The 13,650-nt window shown below is 42.2% G+C and overlaps 1 protein-coding gene across 1 annotated transcript in view; it reads left to right on the forward strand.

Moving 5' to 3' along the window:
- Nucleotides 1-13,650, forward strand: part of VWA3B (von Willebrand factor A domain containing 3B) — a 187,590-nt gene that overhangs the window by 91,895 nt on the left and 82,045 nt on the right. The window contains exons 14-15 of the mRNA XM_013967429.2: nt 7,266-7,448; nt 12,694-12,821. Coding sequence (XP_013822883.2) covers nt 7,266-7,448; nt 12,694-12,821 — 311 coding nt within the window. The remainder of the gene's footprint in view (nt 1-7,265; nt 7,449-12,693; nt 12,822-13,650) is intronic.

Here is a 13,650-nt window from a genome sequence, read left to right on the forward strand (position 1 = left end):
ACAGATAAATGATTATATATATTTCCTTTCTAAAATATATAAATGGTAGCATATTACACGGGCTTCCCAGGTGGAGTTAGTGATAAAGAACCTGCCTGCTAATGCAGCAGGTGCTGGAGACACAGGTTCGATCCCTGGGTCAGGAAGATCCCCGGAGGAGGGCATGGTAACCCACTCCAGTATTCTTGCCTGGAGAATCCCATGGACAGAGGAGGCTGGTGAGCTACAGTCCGTAGGGTTGCAAAGAGTTGGAAACCACTGAAATGACTTAGCACACATACACGCAGCATATTACATACACAATTCTGAACCTTTATTAATAAAACAGAGGACTTCCCTGGAAGTCCAGTGGTTAAGACTCTGCCTTCCAATGCAGGGAGACTGGGTTTGATCCCTGGTTGGGGAACTAAGATACCACATGCCTTAGGGTTTGGCCAGAGTTTTTTGTAAATAAATAAATAAAACAATATACCTCAGAGATCGCTTAATATCATTTCATAAAAGGTCTCCTCATTTTTTAATAGCTGCTTACTATTCCATCACACAGCTACTTAGTCATGTCCCCTGGAGATGGACATTTAGGTTATTTTAATCTTTCTATTCAAGGTTGCAAAAGTAACTGTGCACATATATCATTTTGCACCTGTATGAGTGTATCTGTAGCATAAATTCTGAGAAGTGTTCTCAGTAAAAAGATATATATTTTGATAGATCCTGCCAAACAGCCCTTGAAAAGGATTTACCAAGTAACACTATACCAACAATGTGTTAAGAACGATACTTAGACTGGAGTTCATCTCAGACTTATGAGGATCTCAGGTCTCCCAGAAGTATATTTAAATTGGAATCTCCAAAAAATATATTTAAATTATATTTAAATACATTCCTCTGGGGAGAAGGTCAGTAGCTTTCCCTGGATTCTCAGAGGGTCTGTGGTCCAGTTAATGATAAGAAACTAGGGATATGGATGAGCTGAAATTAGGAATATGCAGGTTACTAAAAAAGTGATTTATAAACTCTCATTCAGGCATTTCATATTCTTCTCTGCCTTTTCCCCATCTGCAGTCTATCTAGTTTGTATTGCCCCTCAGATTCTCTCAAAAAAGAGGATATTTGATATTCATGTTCTATGTAGAGGACATTAAAATGTAGCACTCAATCTCCATTTGTTTTTTAATTTTCACTCACTGTGTAGGACCTGAATAGGTAAGACCAATGTTATTATTCCCAGTATTCAGCACAATTTTCTACTTGGAAGAACACACAGAAATGCTATTCAGGATTCAATTCCATGGACATCACTGTACTGCTTGTTTATTAAATGTCCAGGGCAGAATTATATGGAAGCCAAGTCTTTAATCAAGTTCAAAGGGTTCTAGTAATACTAGTTTTCATGAAACTGGGGTCACTAGGTGTCCTTTGCTGGGTATCTATGGATGTGAGCAGACACTGCAGGGCCTCTGCTAGAGAAGCCAAGCTCATTTGGCTGTGATTGTTTGGGGATTTCTTTGAAGTTAGGGCCTCACTCTCGCAAAATTCGAGAAAATGGACGTGAGGAAGTTAACTGCACCATTTTAAACAAAAACAGATGTATAATAAGGACCCACGTGGGTTATATGAGAGGTAGGGGCAGGGGAAGGCCCAGGGGACTGCCCCTGTACAAACAAACCTCCTTCAGACTATGAGAGAACCATTCCTGCCTTTCTTGTCACCCCAAGGTGACCTTTGTGGTGAAAGGGACATCTGGCCACACACCTGTTTAGACTCAGGGACAAGGCCCCAGGGCGAATGTCTCAGGTATGCAGCTTGGCCTCATCTTAGGGATCTCATCTTAGGGACCAACAAGGCCTTTGAAGGGAATTGATTAAGGAGTTATATGGGCATTACACTGGGAGTGACCTCCACATTCAAAGCCCTTCCATCTGAGCTACTGCAGTAGCTCCGCTTAGCATCTGAGAAGAGTCGGGGTGAGTCCGGCTACAGGGGGAAGTCTTCTTGTCAAAGCTGTGAGGACACCCACCAGCGGAGGAGAATCCCTGGGGTCTGCGGGTGGCGGGCAGGAGGACAGGAATGTTATCTTCCCTGGCAGAGATCGAGCTCCTTCTGCAGTCAAGATGAGCCCCGCCCTCTGCCTAGCTCTCTACCACCTCGCTGGGCTCTGGAACCTCGTGCCAGTTTAGCAAACATTACCTGGGGATGTGTGCGGGTTGGGGGCTCACGACAATACATGTAGCGGACTTTCTCATGCTCGTGCTCTCTTGGGATGTCAGGACTGATAGAAATAAGTAGCTTTACATCCAGAGACCCAGGTTAGAGCTCATCACCAGCACGGCCTATCTGAATGACCTTGGGCAAGTATCCCCAAAGTGAGTTTCCTCATCCGTGACTTAGAGCTAATGCTCCCTTCTTACAGACTTGCTATGATGTTCTTGTGAATGCATTCCATGGATATTTCCTGAGCACTTTTTATGAGCCAGGTACTGTTATCAATCTGGGATATGGTGGAGAGCAAGACAGACCAGGTGCCTGCCTTCAGCAAAGGTTCTGTTTTATGGGGAGATAGATAGTGAGTAACTCAAAGCTTTTCGCACTTCCCAGGTAGCACTAGTGGTAAAGAACCCACCTGCCAGTCAGGAGACATAAGAGATGCAGACTCAATCCCTGGGTTGGGAAGATCCCCTGGAGGAGGGCATGGCAACCCACTCCACAGAGGAGCCTGGCGGGCTACAGTCCATGGGGTCACAGAGTTGGACATGACTAAAGTGATTTAGCATGCAGACAGTGAACAAATAAATCTATGAAGTGATGTCAGGTAATATATAAAAATGAAGATGCTACCCACAGTGTCAGCACTAAATCAACATTAATGTCCCTCCCAAAATATCTCAGCTGAAAGTCAATACAGAGATTGTTGTTGTTAAGTTTCTTAGTCATGTCCAACTCTTTTTTGCAACTCCATGAACTACAGCCTACCAGACTCTGTCCATGGGATTCTCCAAGCAAGGGTACTGGAATGGGTTGTCTTTTCCTTTCCCAGGTCATCTTCCTCACCCAGGGATTGAACCCTCATCTCCTGCTTGGTAGGCAGATTCTTTAGCATTGAGCCACCTGGGAAGCCCCAATATAAGAGCAATTTCTAGCTAAAACCCATCTTATCAAATTAACAGAATTTAGGTCTGGTATCTCCAGTCTGGTAAATAGGCATGAGGGCTGGTGACGACAAGTCTTGGTAAGAAATGAGGATAATGATCGTACCTCCCTCAGTGGGTTGTAGAGGGGATGCAGGGAGAGACCATGGCAGAGCTCTTAGTGCCTGGCCCATGGTAAGTGCTCACAATGGAAGCTAGGTCAAAGGAGAGGCAGGCAGAAGAGAGAGATTTGCTCTGTCCTTGAAGTTGACCATCTGACCTGCCTCTTGGGAAACCTATATGCAGGTCAGGAAACAACAGTTAGAACTGGACATGGAACAACAGACTGGTTCCAAATAGGAAAAGGAGTATGTCAAGGCTGTATATTGTCACCCTGCTTATTTAACTTCTATGCAGAGTACATCATGAGAAACGCTGGGCTGGAAGAAGCACAAGCTGGAATTAAGATTGCCGGGAGAAATATCAATAATCTCAGATATGCAGCAGTGACAACCCACTCCAATACTCTTGCCTGGCAAATCCCATGGACGGAGGAGCCTGGTAGGCTGCAGTCCATGGGGTCGTGAAGAGTCGGACAAGACTGAGCAACTTCACTTTCACTTTCATTCATCGGAGAAGGAAATGGCAACCCACTCCAGTGTTCTTGCCTGGGGAATCCCAGGGACGGGGGAGCGTGGTGGGCTGCCGTCTATGCGGTCGCACAGAGTCGGACACGACTGAAGTGACTTAGCAGCAGCAGCAGCAGATATGCAGATGACACCACCCTTATGGCAGAAAGTAAAGAGGAACTAAAAAGCCTCTTGATGAAAGTGAAAGAGGAGAGTGAAAAAGTTGGCTTAATGCTCAACATTCAGAAACCGATGATCATGGCATCTGGTCCCATCACTTCATGGGAAATAGATGGGGAAACAGTGGAAACAGTGTCAGACTTTGTTTTTGGGGGGCTCTAAAATCCCTGCAGATGGTGATTGCAGCCATGAAATTAAAAGACGCTTACTCCTTGGAAGGAAAGTTATGAGCAACCTAGATAGTATATTCAAAAGCAGAGACATTACTTTGCTGACTAAGGTCCATCTAGTCAAGGCTATGATTTTTCCAGTGGTCATGTATGGATGTGAGAGTTGGACTGTGAAGAAGGCTGAGCGCCAAAGAATCGATGCTCTTGAACTGTGGTATTGGAGAAGACTCTTGAGAGTCCCTTGGACTGCAAGGAGATCCAACCAGTCCATTCTAAAGGAGATCAGCCCTGGGTGTTCATTGGAAGGACTGATGCTAAAGCTGAAACTCCAATACTTTGACCAATTCATGCAAAGAGTTGACTCATTGGAAAAGACCCTGATGCTGGGAGGAATTGGGGGCAGGAGGAGAAGGGGACGACAGAGGATGAGATGGCTGGATGGCATCACCGACTCGATGGATGTGAGTTTGAGTGAACTCCGGGAGCTGGTGATGGACAGGGAGGCCTGGCGTGCTGTGATTCATGGGGTCGCAGTCGGACAGGACTGAGCTACTGAACTGAACTGAACTGAAGTTGACAAGACAGATGGGGTCAGCCCTCAGCTAGGTTAGGTTGCCGTTTGTTTTAGAACCAGCTGATGGGCAGAGAGGAGAGGAGAAAAGAAGAGAGGAGGCGAAGTGGGGTGGGCTTATGGGCAATGTGTGTTAGGTACTCAGTCTGGCTTATGGGCAAGGGCAGGCTCAAGACTGGAACCAAATACAGAGACCAAAGTCATGTGTATGTAGTGGCTGGAATGAGATCGGACACCAGGGGACCACTCAACTGGCGCCTCCCTGAGCAGCATGTGAGCTGCTGAAGGCCAGCAGGTGTTGAGTCCAGAGGCCTCCTCCCTCATCACCCCACCTCCCTGGGGTTCATAGGAAACATTTTGGAAGGGTTAATAGTCAAAGAATAGGAATTGGGGGTGGAGAGTGTAAACTGGCTAAAGGAGCCAGCAAGTTGAATCAGTCAAAGAGGGACTGAGAAATACAGAAGCAATGAGGGCAGGACAACCAGAGGCAGCTTCTGAGGGCGCTGACTGGGGTGTGGTGGTGCTGGTGGAGCAGCAGCAGGGCAAATCATCAGTTCACCTTCCCCGTGTGTCTGGTAATGTTTACAGAGTCGATCCTTGCCAAGTGACAGTCTTTAGTGCAAGCAGGGGAAAACAAATAATCTGATATTGCTTCTAGTACTAAAATCTGTCTTTGAAACTAGTCTTACCATTTAAGAGATTGATGACCCTAGGAAGCTTAGTCCTTCTGAGCCTCAATTTCTCCATCTTTAAGTGGAATCCATACCTACTGTGCCAATTAGGATTTCATATTACTTTGAGAAAAAAGCAGAAGAGCAGACAAATGATAACTGAAATGGAGAGATTTATATTCCTATGAAGAAGAAGCCTGGTGGTAGGTAGTCTAGGTTATACAGCTACTCAAGGATATCTCCAAGAAAACAGGCTTCTTGTAATCTTCATGCTTCACCTGATTTTTGTGTTTGACATCCACCCTCATGGTTACAAGACAGCTGCTTCATGCCTAAGCAGAGTGTCCATTTTCCAGGAGGCAGGGGTGGAAAAGGGAAGGACATTAGCTTTTTTTGTTAAGTCTTTGTCTATTTTATTAGCAAAAGAAAACTTTCCCTTGAAACTTCAATGGACAGACCTGGGTCACATGGTCACTCCTAGCTGCAAAAAAAAAAAAGTGTCAGAAGATGAATTTTCATGTGTGTTTTGTTATGTTTGTATGTTTGTTTTTAGCTGAGTCTCTTGCTGTCTTGAAAAGAAAACCAGGTCTCTGACAGTAAAAAGGAGAGTTGGGCAACTAGTAATCTTTCCAAAACCCTGTCACAAGAGGGTTAACTGGGGTATTATGTCCCCAGCAGAGTGCTCAGAGCATGAAAGGACCCTAAATAAATGTCTCTTTTTTCACTCTGAGATAGCACTTTTTTTCACTCTGAGGTATCTAAAGCTGCTGCTGCTGCTGCTAAGTCGCTTCAGTCATGTCCAACTCTGTGCGACCCCATAGATGGCAGCCCACCAGGTTCCCCCATCCTTGGGATTCTCCAGGCAAGAACACTGGAGTGGGTTGCCATTTCCTTCTCCAGTGCATGAAAATGAAAAGTCAAAGTGAAGTCACTCAGTCGAGTCCAACTCCTAGCGACCCCATGGACTGCAGCCTACCAGGCTCCTCCGTCCATGGGATTTTCCAGGCAAGAGTACTGGAGTGGGTTGCCATTGCCTTCTCCGGTATCTAAAGCTGGACATTGCTTTTTAGGCGTAGAAGCTTTGGAAGCCACTCCAAGATTCTCTGGCCTCATTCTGCAGAATCCCAGTATCCAGGATGTCTTCCCCATGACTCAGTACTTTAAGTGTCCAGAAGTGTGTGCATGCGTGTGTGCTAAGTCACTTCAGTCGTGTCCGACTCTTTGTGACCCCATGGACTGTAGCCTGCCAGGCTCCTCTGTCCATGGGATTCTCCAGGCAAGAATACTGGAGTGGGTTGCCATGCCCTCCTCCAGGGGATCTTCCTGACCCAAGGACTGAACTCGAGTTTCTTATGTCTCCTGCACTGGCAAGCAAGTTCTTTACCGTTAACACCATCTGGAAAGCCCTCCTCAAAATTATGTCTGTATATGTGTTATTTGCTCAGTCGTGTCCAACTCTTTACAACCCCATGGACTATAGCTTGCCGGGCTCTCTGTCCATGGAATTCTCCCCAAAAGAATACTGGAGTGGGTAACCATTCTCTTCTCCAGGGTATCTTCCCAACCCAGGGATCGAATCTGGGTCTCCCACATTGCAGGCAGATTGTTTACTATCTGAGCCACCAGGTCCAACCCTTTAAAAGCATGAATTCTAGGTGCACTAAAATCGAGAACTGTGAGCCCTCAGAGGGCATGCATTGAGTCACTGGTCTTCGTACTCTCACCACCTGGCAGTTTACTTTGTCAGTCAAATTGGATTGACACCTTTCCAAGAAGTCACTCTCCACTGTATAAGGAATTACTAATTGAGAACTTCACTATCTAGAACAAATACTAGGGACTTTCACGTATTTTTTTTTTTTTTTTGTCTCTTCCTCTCTATCTCCCTTCTTTTCCCTGAAAATGTATCATTTCAGTCACCTGAAATGGTTATGGACCAGGTCAAAGTTTTTCAGAAAATTCCTATTTACACCATCTCCTTCTGTTACAATGATGAGATTGCAGATGGATTTTTGAAAGACCTTGCTTCTTTGACTGGAGGAGAGTTTCATTCTTATAATTTTGGCTGGAAGGATCCCTGTACTCCAGAGGCTGTTCAGGTAAGAGCTTCATGAGCCGAGCAGAGAGTGTTCACTTACTTGAGCACTAATGGTTGGAGATCTGTGGACAATGATGGGGAGAACAGCAACCATAAGGACAACTAAGTTGAGAAAATGAATCACCTAACAGCTAGTGTCCTGCAAACTGTGGTGACCACCTGAGCTAGGGCACCTGTGAAAATTCAGATTCTCGAGTTCCACTACCAAGCTACCAAATCAGGCTCCAGGCACAGAGGCCCAGGAATCCTAATAGATTCCATTTTTCTTCTAAGCTTTTTATTATGGAATGTTGCAAACAAATACAAAAGTAGAAGAGTATATATATATATAGACCATGTACCTATCAGTCAAATTTAACAATTATCAACATTTTGCCAAACTTTAGGAACAAACACCCTGGGGGGTCCATACGTAAGGTTTGTTAACCACTGCCTGTTTGCACATATTCGTGGGAAAGTTTCAAAAAATTCACTTGCTAGGCAGTTGTCTTCTGACTCATCAGGCTGTATAACCATGTGACCATCTGATGAAACAGTTCGTTGTAATGAGCTAATACAAGAAAGTAAATAAAATTCTATGCCCTAATCCTCCAGTTTTGGCCAGAAGATGTGCATGTCAAGTGTGCCCCTCTAGAGAACGTGTTTCTTATTGTCTGTTCTAAGGAGTGACTTTAAATCCAGGACAAGCCAGAACACTGATGAATGCTTACATGTGAGAAACTATTAATACCAGAGTCTGGAAATGACTCACTCAAAAGAATCAGACAGACTAGTACTCTGAGCTCATCAGAGGGCAATGCCCACTCCCATCACCTAGACTAGAAAACCTCATAATTCAGTGGGTATTGGGTAAAGTTTAAAGGAAGATCTTGCCTCAATAGTGGGAACAGCCAAATGCTACTCTACTTCTGTCTAGAAAATCATAAATGCAAAATGTGAAAGGGTCAATCCATTTCCAGGGAATTTAGCTGCATCCACTCTTCCCAGTCACATTCAACATACTACTGGAAGCTCTACCAAGACAACAAGGCAAGAAAATAAATAAAAGGGATATAGATTAGAAAGGAAGAAATATACCTGTCCCTATTTGCAAGTAACAAATAAAAGTCCAAAGGAGCTACCAAAAAACTCCTAGAACTATAACTGAGTTCAGCAAGGTCACTGGTTATAAGATCAGCACACAAAATTCAGTCACATTTTGATAAAGTAAAAATAAACATACAGAATTCAAAATTAAATATTGAAATTTAGTATTTCATCCAAAATGAAATACTTAGGTATGTATATTATATAGTACATATACAGAAAAACCTTCTAAAATAGAATAAAATTAAACTATATTTTCATTCAACATCCGATGGAATATACAAAAATGCTACTGGAACTAATAATTGAAGTTAGCAAGATTGTAGTATCCTATAAGGTCAACATATAACATACAAGAATGTTGTCATATTAACGAATAACAATAAACATTGAAATAAAAATTATCATTTACAATCTCATCAAAAATATGAAACATGTAGTGACAGATTTGTCAAAGTGTGTGAAAGGCCTGTCACTGAAAACTATAAAACACGGAGGGTTGTATGTTGTTTATGGGTTAGGAGACATCACAGTGTTAGAGTGCATTCTCAAAAAGAAGATCTGAATTGTATCTCTACTGTATTTGTGTAGTCGTTCCTTTACCTTTCAATCTGTAGTTGACAGGCACAGACAGAGTCAGTCAGCCAGTCAGTCAGTCAGTCAGTCAGTCAGTCAGTTGTGTCCGACTCTCTGCAACCCCATGAATCGCAGCACACCAGGCCTCCCTGTCCATCACCAACTCCCGGAGTTCACTCAGACTCACGTCCATCGAGCCAGTGATGCCATCCAGCCATCTCATCCTGGGTCGTCCCCTTCTCCTCCTACCCCCAATCCCTCCCAGCATCAGAGTCTTTTCCAATGAGGCAACTCTTCGCATGAGGTGGCCAAAGTACTGGAGTTTCAGCTTCAGCATCAGTCCTTCCAAAGAAATCCCAGGGCTGATCTCCTTCAGAATGGACTGGTAGTGGTTCTCAAGTTGCTGTTCTGCCATCTTCCTGTCTCCTTCAGTCCTTCCATGTGTATTCCATGTGTATATGACCCTCTTCAGTGCAATAATAGGGCATATAACAGAGGTTGCCATGTGCAGTACTGTATTTAGTGTTTTCATTTTAATTTTTCTAGGACATTAATTTATATGAAAATAAAAAGAATACTAAAAGAGGAAAAAAATAGACTTAACACATTCCTAATCAAAATTTCAGCAGGCTTTTTAGTAAAAGTTGACAAACTAATTCCATGGAAATTCAGAAGGTTTCAAATAGCCAAAATGCTTTGAAAAAAAAAATCAAAGTTGAAAGACTAATACTACTTGATCTCAAGATGTATAAAGCTATAGTCATTAAGACAGGATGGTATTAGTGTAAAGACAGATTTATAGATCAACAGAACAGAATAGCAAAACCAGAAATAGACTAACACATATGTGGATAACTGATTTTCAACCGAGATCCAAAGGCAATTCAGTGGAGAAAGTATATTTTTTTTCCCTCCAACAAATGTTGCAACAGTTGGATAAAATAGACACACTTTGCTCCATACATCACACTGTAATAAAAAATTAACTCAAAATGATACATGGATCTAAATGTAAAACCTAGGTTTTTTCCCCTCATAGAAGAGAACATATGAAAAACCCTTTGAGACATTGTCTTAGACCAAAAAAATTTTATTAGGATATCAAAAACATAGTCCATATAAAGCAACTCAATAAATTTGATTTAATCAAAATTAAAAATTTCTCTTTAAAAAACAATGCTGCTGCTGCTGCTAAGTCACTTCAGTCATGTCCGACTCTGTGTGACCCCATAGACAGCAGCCCACCAGGCTCCCCCGTCCCTGGGATTCTCCAGGCAAGAACACCAGAGTGGGTTGCCATTTCCTCCTCCAAAACAATGCTAAGATAACTAAAAGACAAGTTGTAGACTGGGAGAAAATGTTTCAAATTGTATTCATTGTCTTGTATCCAGAATATATTAAGATTTCTCAAAACTCAAGGAAACAAAAAATGGGCAAAAGATTTGGACAGACACCCTACCAAAGAAGATATATGCATTTCAAACAAGATCATGAAAGGATGCTTAATATCATTAATCATTAGGGAAACACAAATTAACCATAATGAAATACCATTGCACAGCTATTAAAATGGCTAAAATTAAGGCAACTGACCTTATCAAGTTTTTACAAGGATGTGGAGGAACTAGAACTCTCATATATTACGAATGGGAATGTAAACTAGTGCAGTCATTTTGGAAAACAGTTTGGTCATTTCTTGAAAAGTTCAACATCACTACCCATGTGATCTTATTCATTAACCCAAGAGAAATGAAAGCAGATGTTCATATGAAGACTTGTGCACAATAGCTTTAGTATTTATCATAGCTCAAACCTGGAAACTCAAATGTCCATCTACAGGTGACTAAATTTTGGATTTGGTATAAAATAGAATACCACTCAGCCCTAGAAATGAATGTACTATTGATTCATGCTATATCATGGGTGAATCTCAAAATAATTATGAAAGTAAACTAGACACAAAAAGATGATATACTGTATGATTCCATTTAAATAAAATTCCATAAAGCAACTATACTCTAATAAAAATTAATTTAAAATAAGTATGGGTTTCCATTTGGGTGATTAAAAAGTTCTTGAACTAGATAATAGTGATGGTTGCACAATATCGTAGATGTTCTTAATGCTACTGAGGTGTACACACTTTAAAAATGGTTAAAATAGTAAACTTCATGGGTATTTTGCTGAAAACAAATATAGACCTGATGAAAAAATAGTCAAGTAAAATTCCAGAAAATTGAAACTGATAGTGACAGCAAGTAGATGAATAGTTGCTTATTTTTTGAAGAGGGGCTAAGAGGGAGGGCAGATCTACAGTGGGATACAAACAAACTTTATAGAGGGTAATGGATATAATTATTATCTCGATTGCAGAGATGATTTCAGAAGTGTGAATGTCAAAACTATTCAAATGGTACATTTTGCATACATTCAGTTTGTTGTTGTTCAGTTGCTAAGTCATGCAACCCCATGGACTGCAGCACACCAGGCTTCCCTGTCCTTCACTATCTCCTGGAGTTTGCTCAAACTCATGTCCATTGAGTCGGTGATGCCATCCAACCATCTTGTCCTCTGTTGCCCCTTCTCCTCTTGGCCTTCAGTCTTTCCCAGTATCAGGGTCTTTTCCAAAGTCAGTTCTACTCATCAGGTGGCTAAAATATTGGAGCTTCAGCTTCAGGAATCAGTCCTTCCAATGAATGCTGCTGCTGGTGCTAAGTAGCTTCAGTCGTGTCCGACTGTGCGACCCCATAGACGGCAGCCCACCAGGCTCCCCTGTCGCTGAGATTCCCCAGGCAAGAACACTGGAGTGGGTTGCCATGTCCTTCTCCAGTGCATGAAAGTGAAAAGTGAAAGTGAAGTCACTCAGTCATGTCCGACTCTTCGAGACCCCATGGACTGCAGCCTACCAGGCTCCTCCATCCATGGGATTTTCCAGGCAAGAGTACTGGAGTGGGGTGCCATTGCCTTCTCCGCTTCCAATGAATATTCAGGGTTGATTTCCTTTAAGATTGATTGGTTTGATGTCCTTGTAGTCCAAGGGACTCTAAAGAGTCTTCTCTGGCACCACAGTTCAAAAGCATCAATTCTTCAGCTATCTGTACATGACTACTGGAAAAACCATAGCTTTCACTATATGGACTTTTGTCAGCAAAATGATGTCTCTGCTTTTTAATACACTGTCTAGGTTTGTCATAGCTTTCCTTCTAAGGAGCAAGTGTCTTTTAATTTTATGACTGTAGTCACTGTCCACAATGATTTTGGAACCCAAAAAAAGAAAATCTGTCACTGCTTCCACTTTTTTCTCTTCTGTTTGCCATGAATGATGGCAGCAGATGCCATGATGTTAGTTTTTTGAATGTTGAATTTTAATCCAGCTTTTTCACTCTTCTGTTCCACTCTCATCAAAGGCTCTTTAGTTCCTCTTCATTTTCTGCCACACCTCAATTAGGCTGTCTAAAAAATAAATAAGAACTACATGAAATTCTTTAGATTTTTCTTTTCCTGATACAGTTTGGTTTTTTGTTAGAAATGTTTGGAATCTGAACTTTCGTATAATCTTGCAATGTGTTTACTTATTTTGGCAGAATGAAGATCTGACTCTTTTAATTAAGGAAATGGAGCAAGGACGCAATGATCTAGAGAAGGTGCAAGGCCTTTACTCAGAGTCATTGGTCATGGACTGGTGGTACAATGCAGAAAAAGATGGAGACAAGTGAGCATGGCAAAGCACCCACTTCCCCATCACAGAGGTCCTCTTGGGTGCTCTGCTGGATCTCTTTACCATTTCTTTCTACAGTGCTTTTTGAGAGTTCTTTTATTTATTTTTTTTACTTTTTAAAAAATTTTTAAAATATAAATTTATTTAACTGGAGGCTAATTACTTTACAATATTGTACTGGTTTTGCCATACATCAACATGAATCCACCACAGGTATACACTTGTTCCCCATCCTGAACCCCTCTCCCTCTTCCTTCCCCATACCATCCCTCTGGGTCATCTCAGTGCACCAGCCCCAAGCATCCTGTATCCCGCATCAAACTTGGACTGGCAGTTCATTTCATATATGATATTATACATGTTTCAATGCCACTCTCCCAAATCATCCCACCCTCTCCCTCTCCCAGAGTCCAAAAGACTGTTCTATACATCTGTGTCTCTTTTGCTGTCTCGCATACAGGGTTATCCTTATCATCTTTCTAAATTCCATATATATGCATTAGTATACTGTACTGGTGTTTTTCTTTCTGGCTTACTTCACTCTGGATAATAGGCTCCAGTTTCATCCACCTCATTAGAACTGATTCAAATGTATTCTTTTTAATGGCTGAGTAATACTCCATTGTGTATATGTACCACAGCTTTCTTATCCATTCATCTGCTGATGGACATCTAGGTTGCTTCCATGTCCTGGCTATTATAAACAGTGCTGCGATGAACACTGGGGTACACATGTCTCCTTCAATTCTGGTTTCCTCGGTGTGTATGCCCAGCAGTGGGATTGCTGGGTCATAAGGCAGTTCTATTTCCAGTTTTTTAAGGA

The sequence above is a fragment of the Capra hircus genome, chromosome 11 (assembly GCF_001704415.2).
Source record: "Capra hircus breed San Clemente chromosome 11, ASM170441v1, whole genome shotgun sequence".
Taxonomy (NCBI): Eukaryota; Metazoa; Chordata; class Mammalia; order Artiodactyla; family Bovidae; genus Capra; species Capra hircus.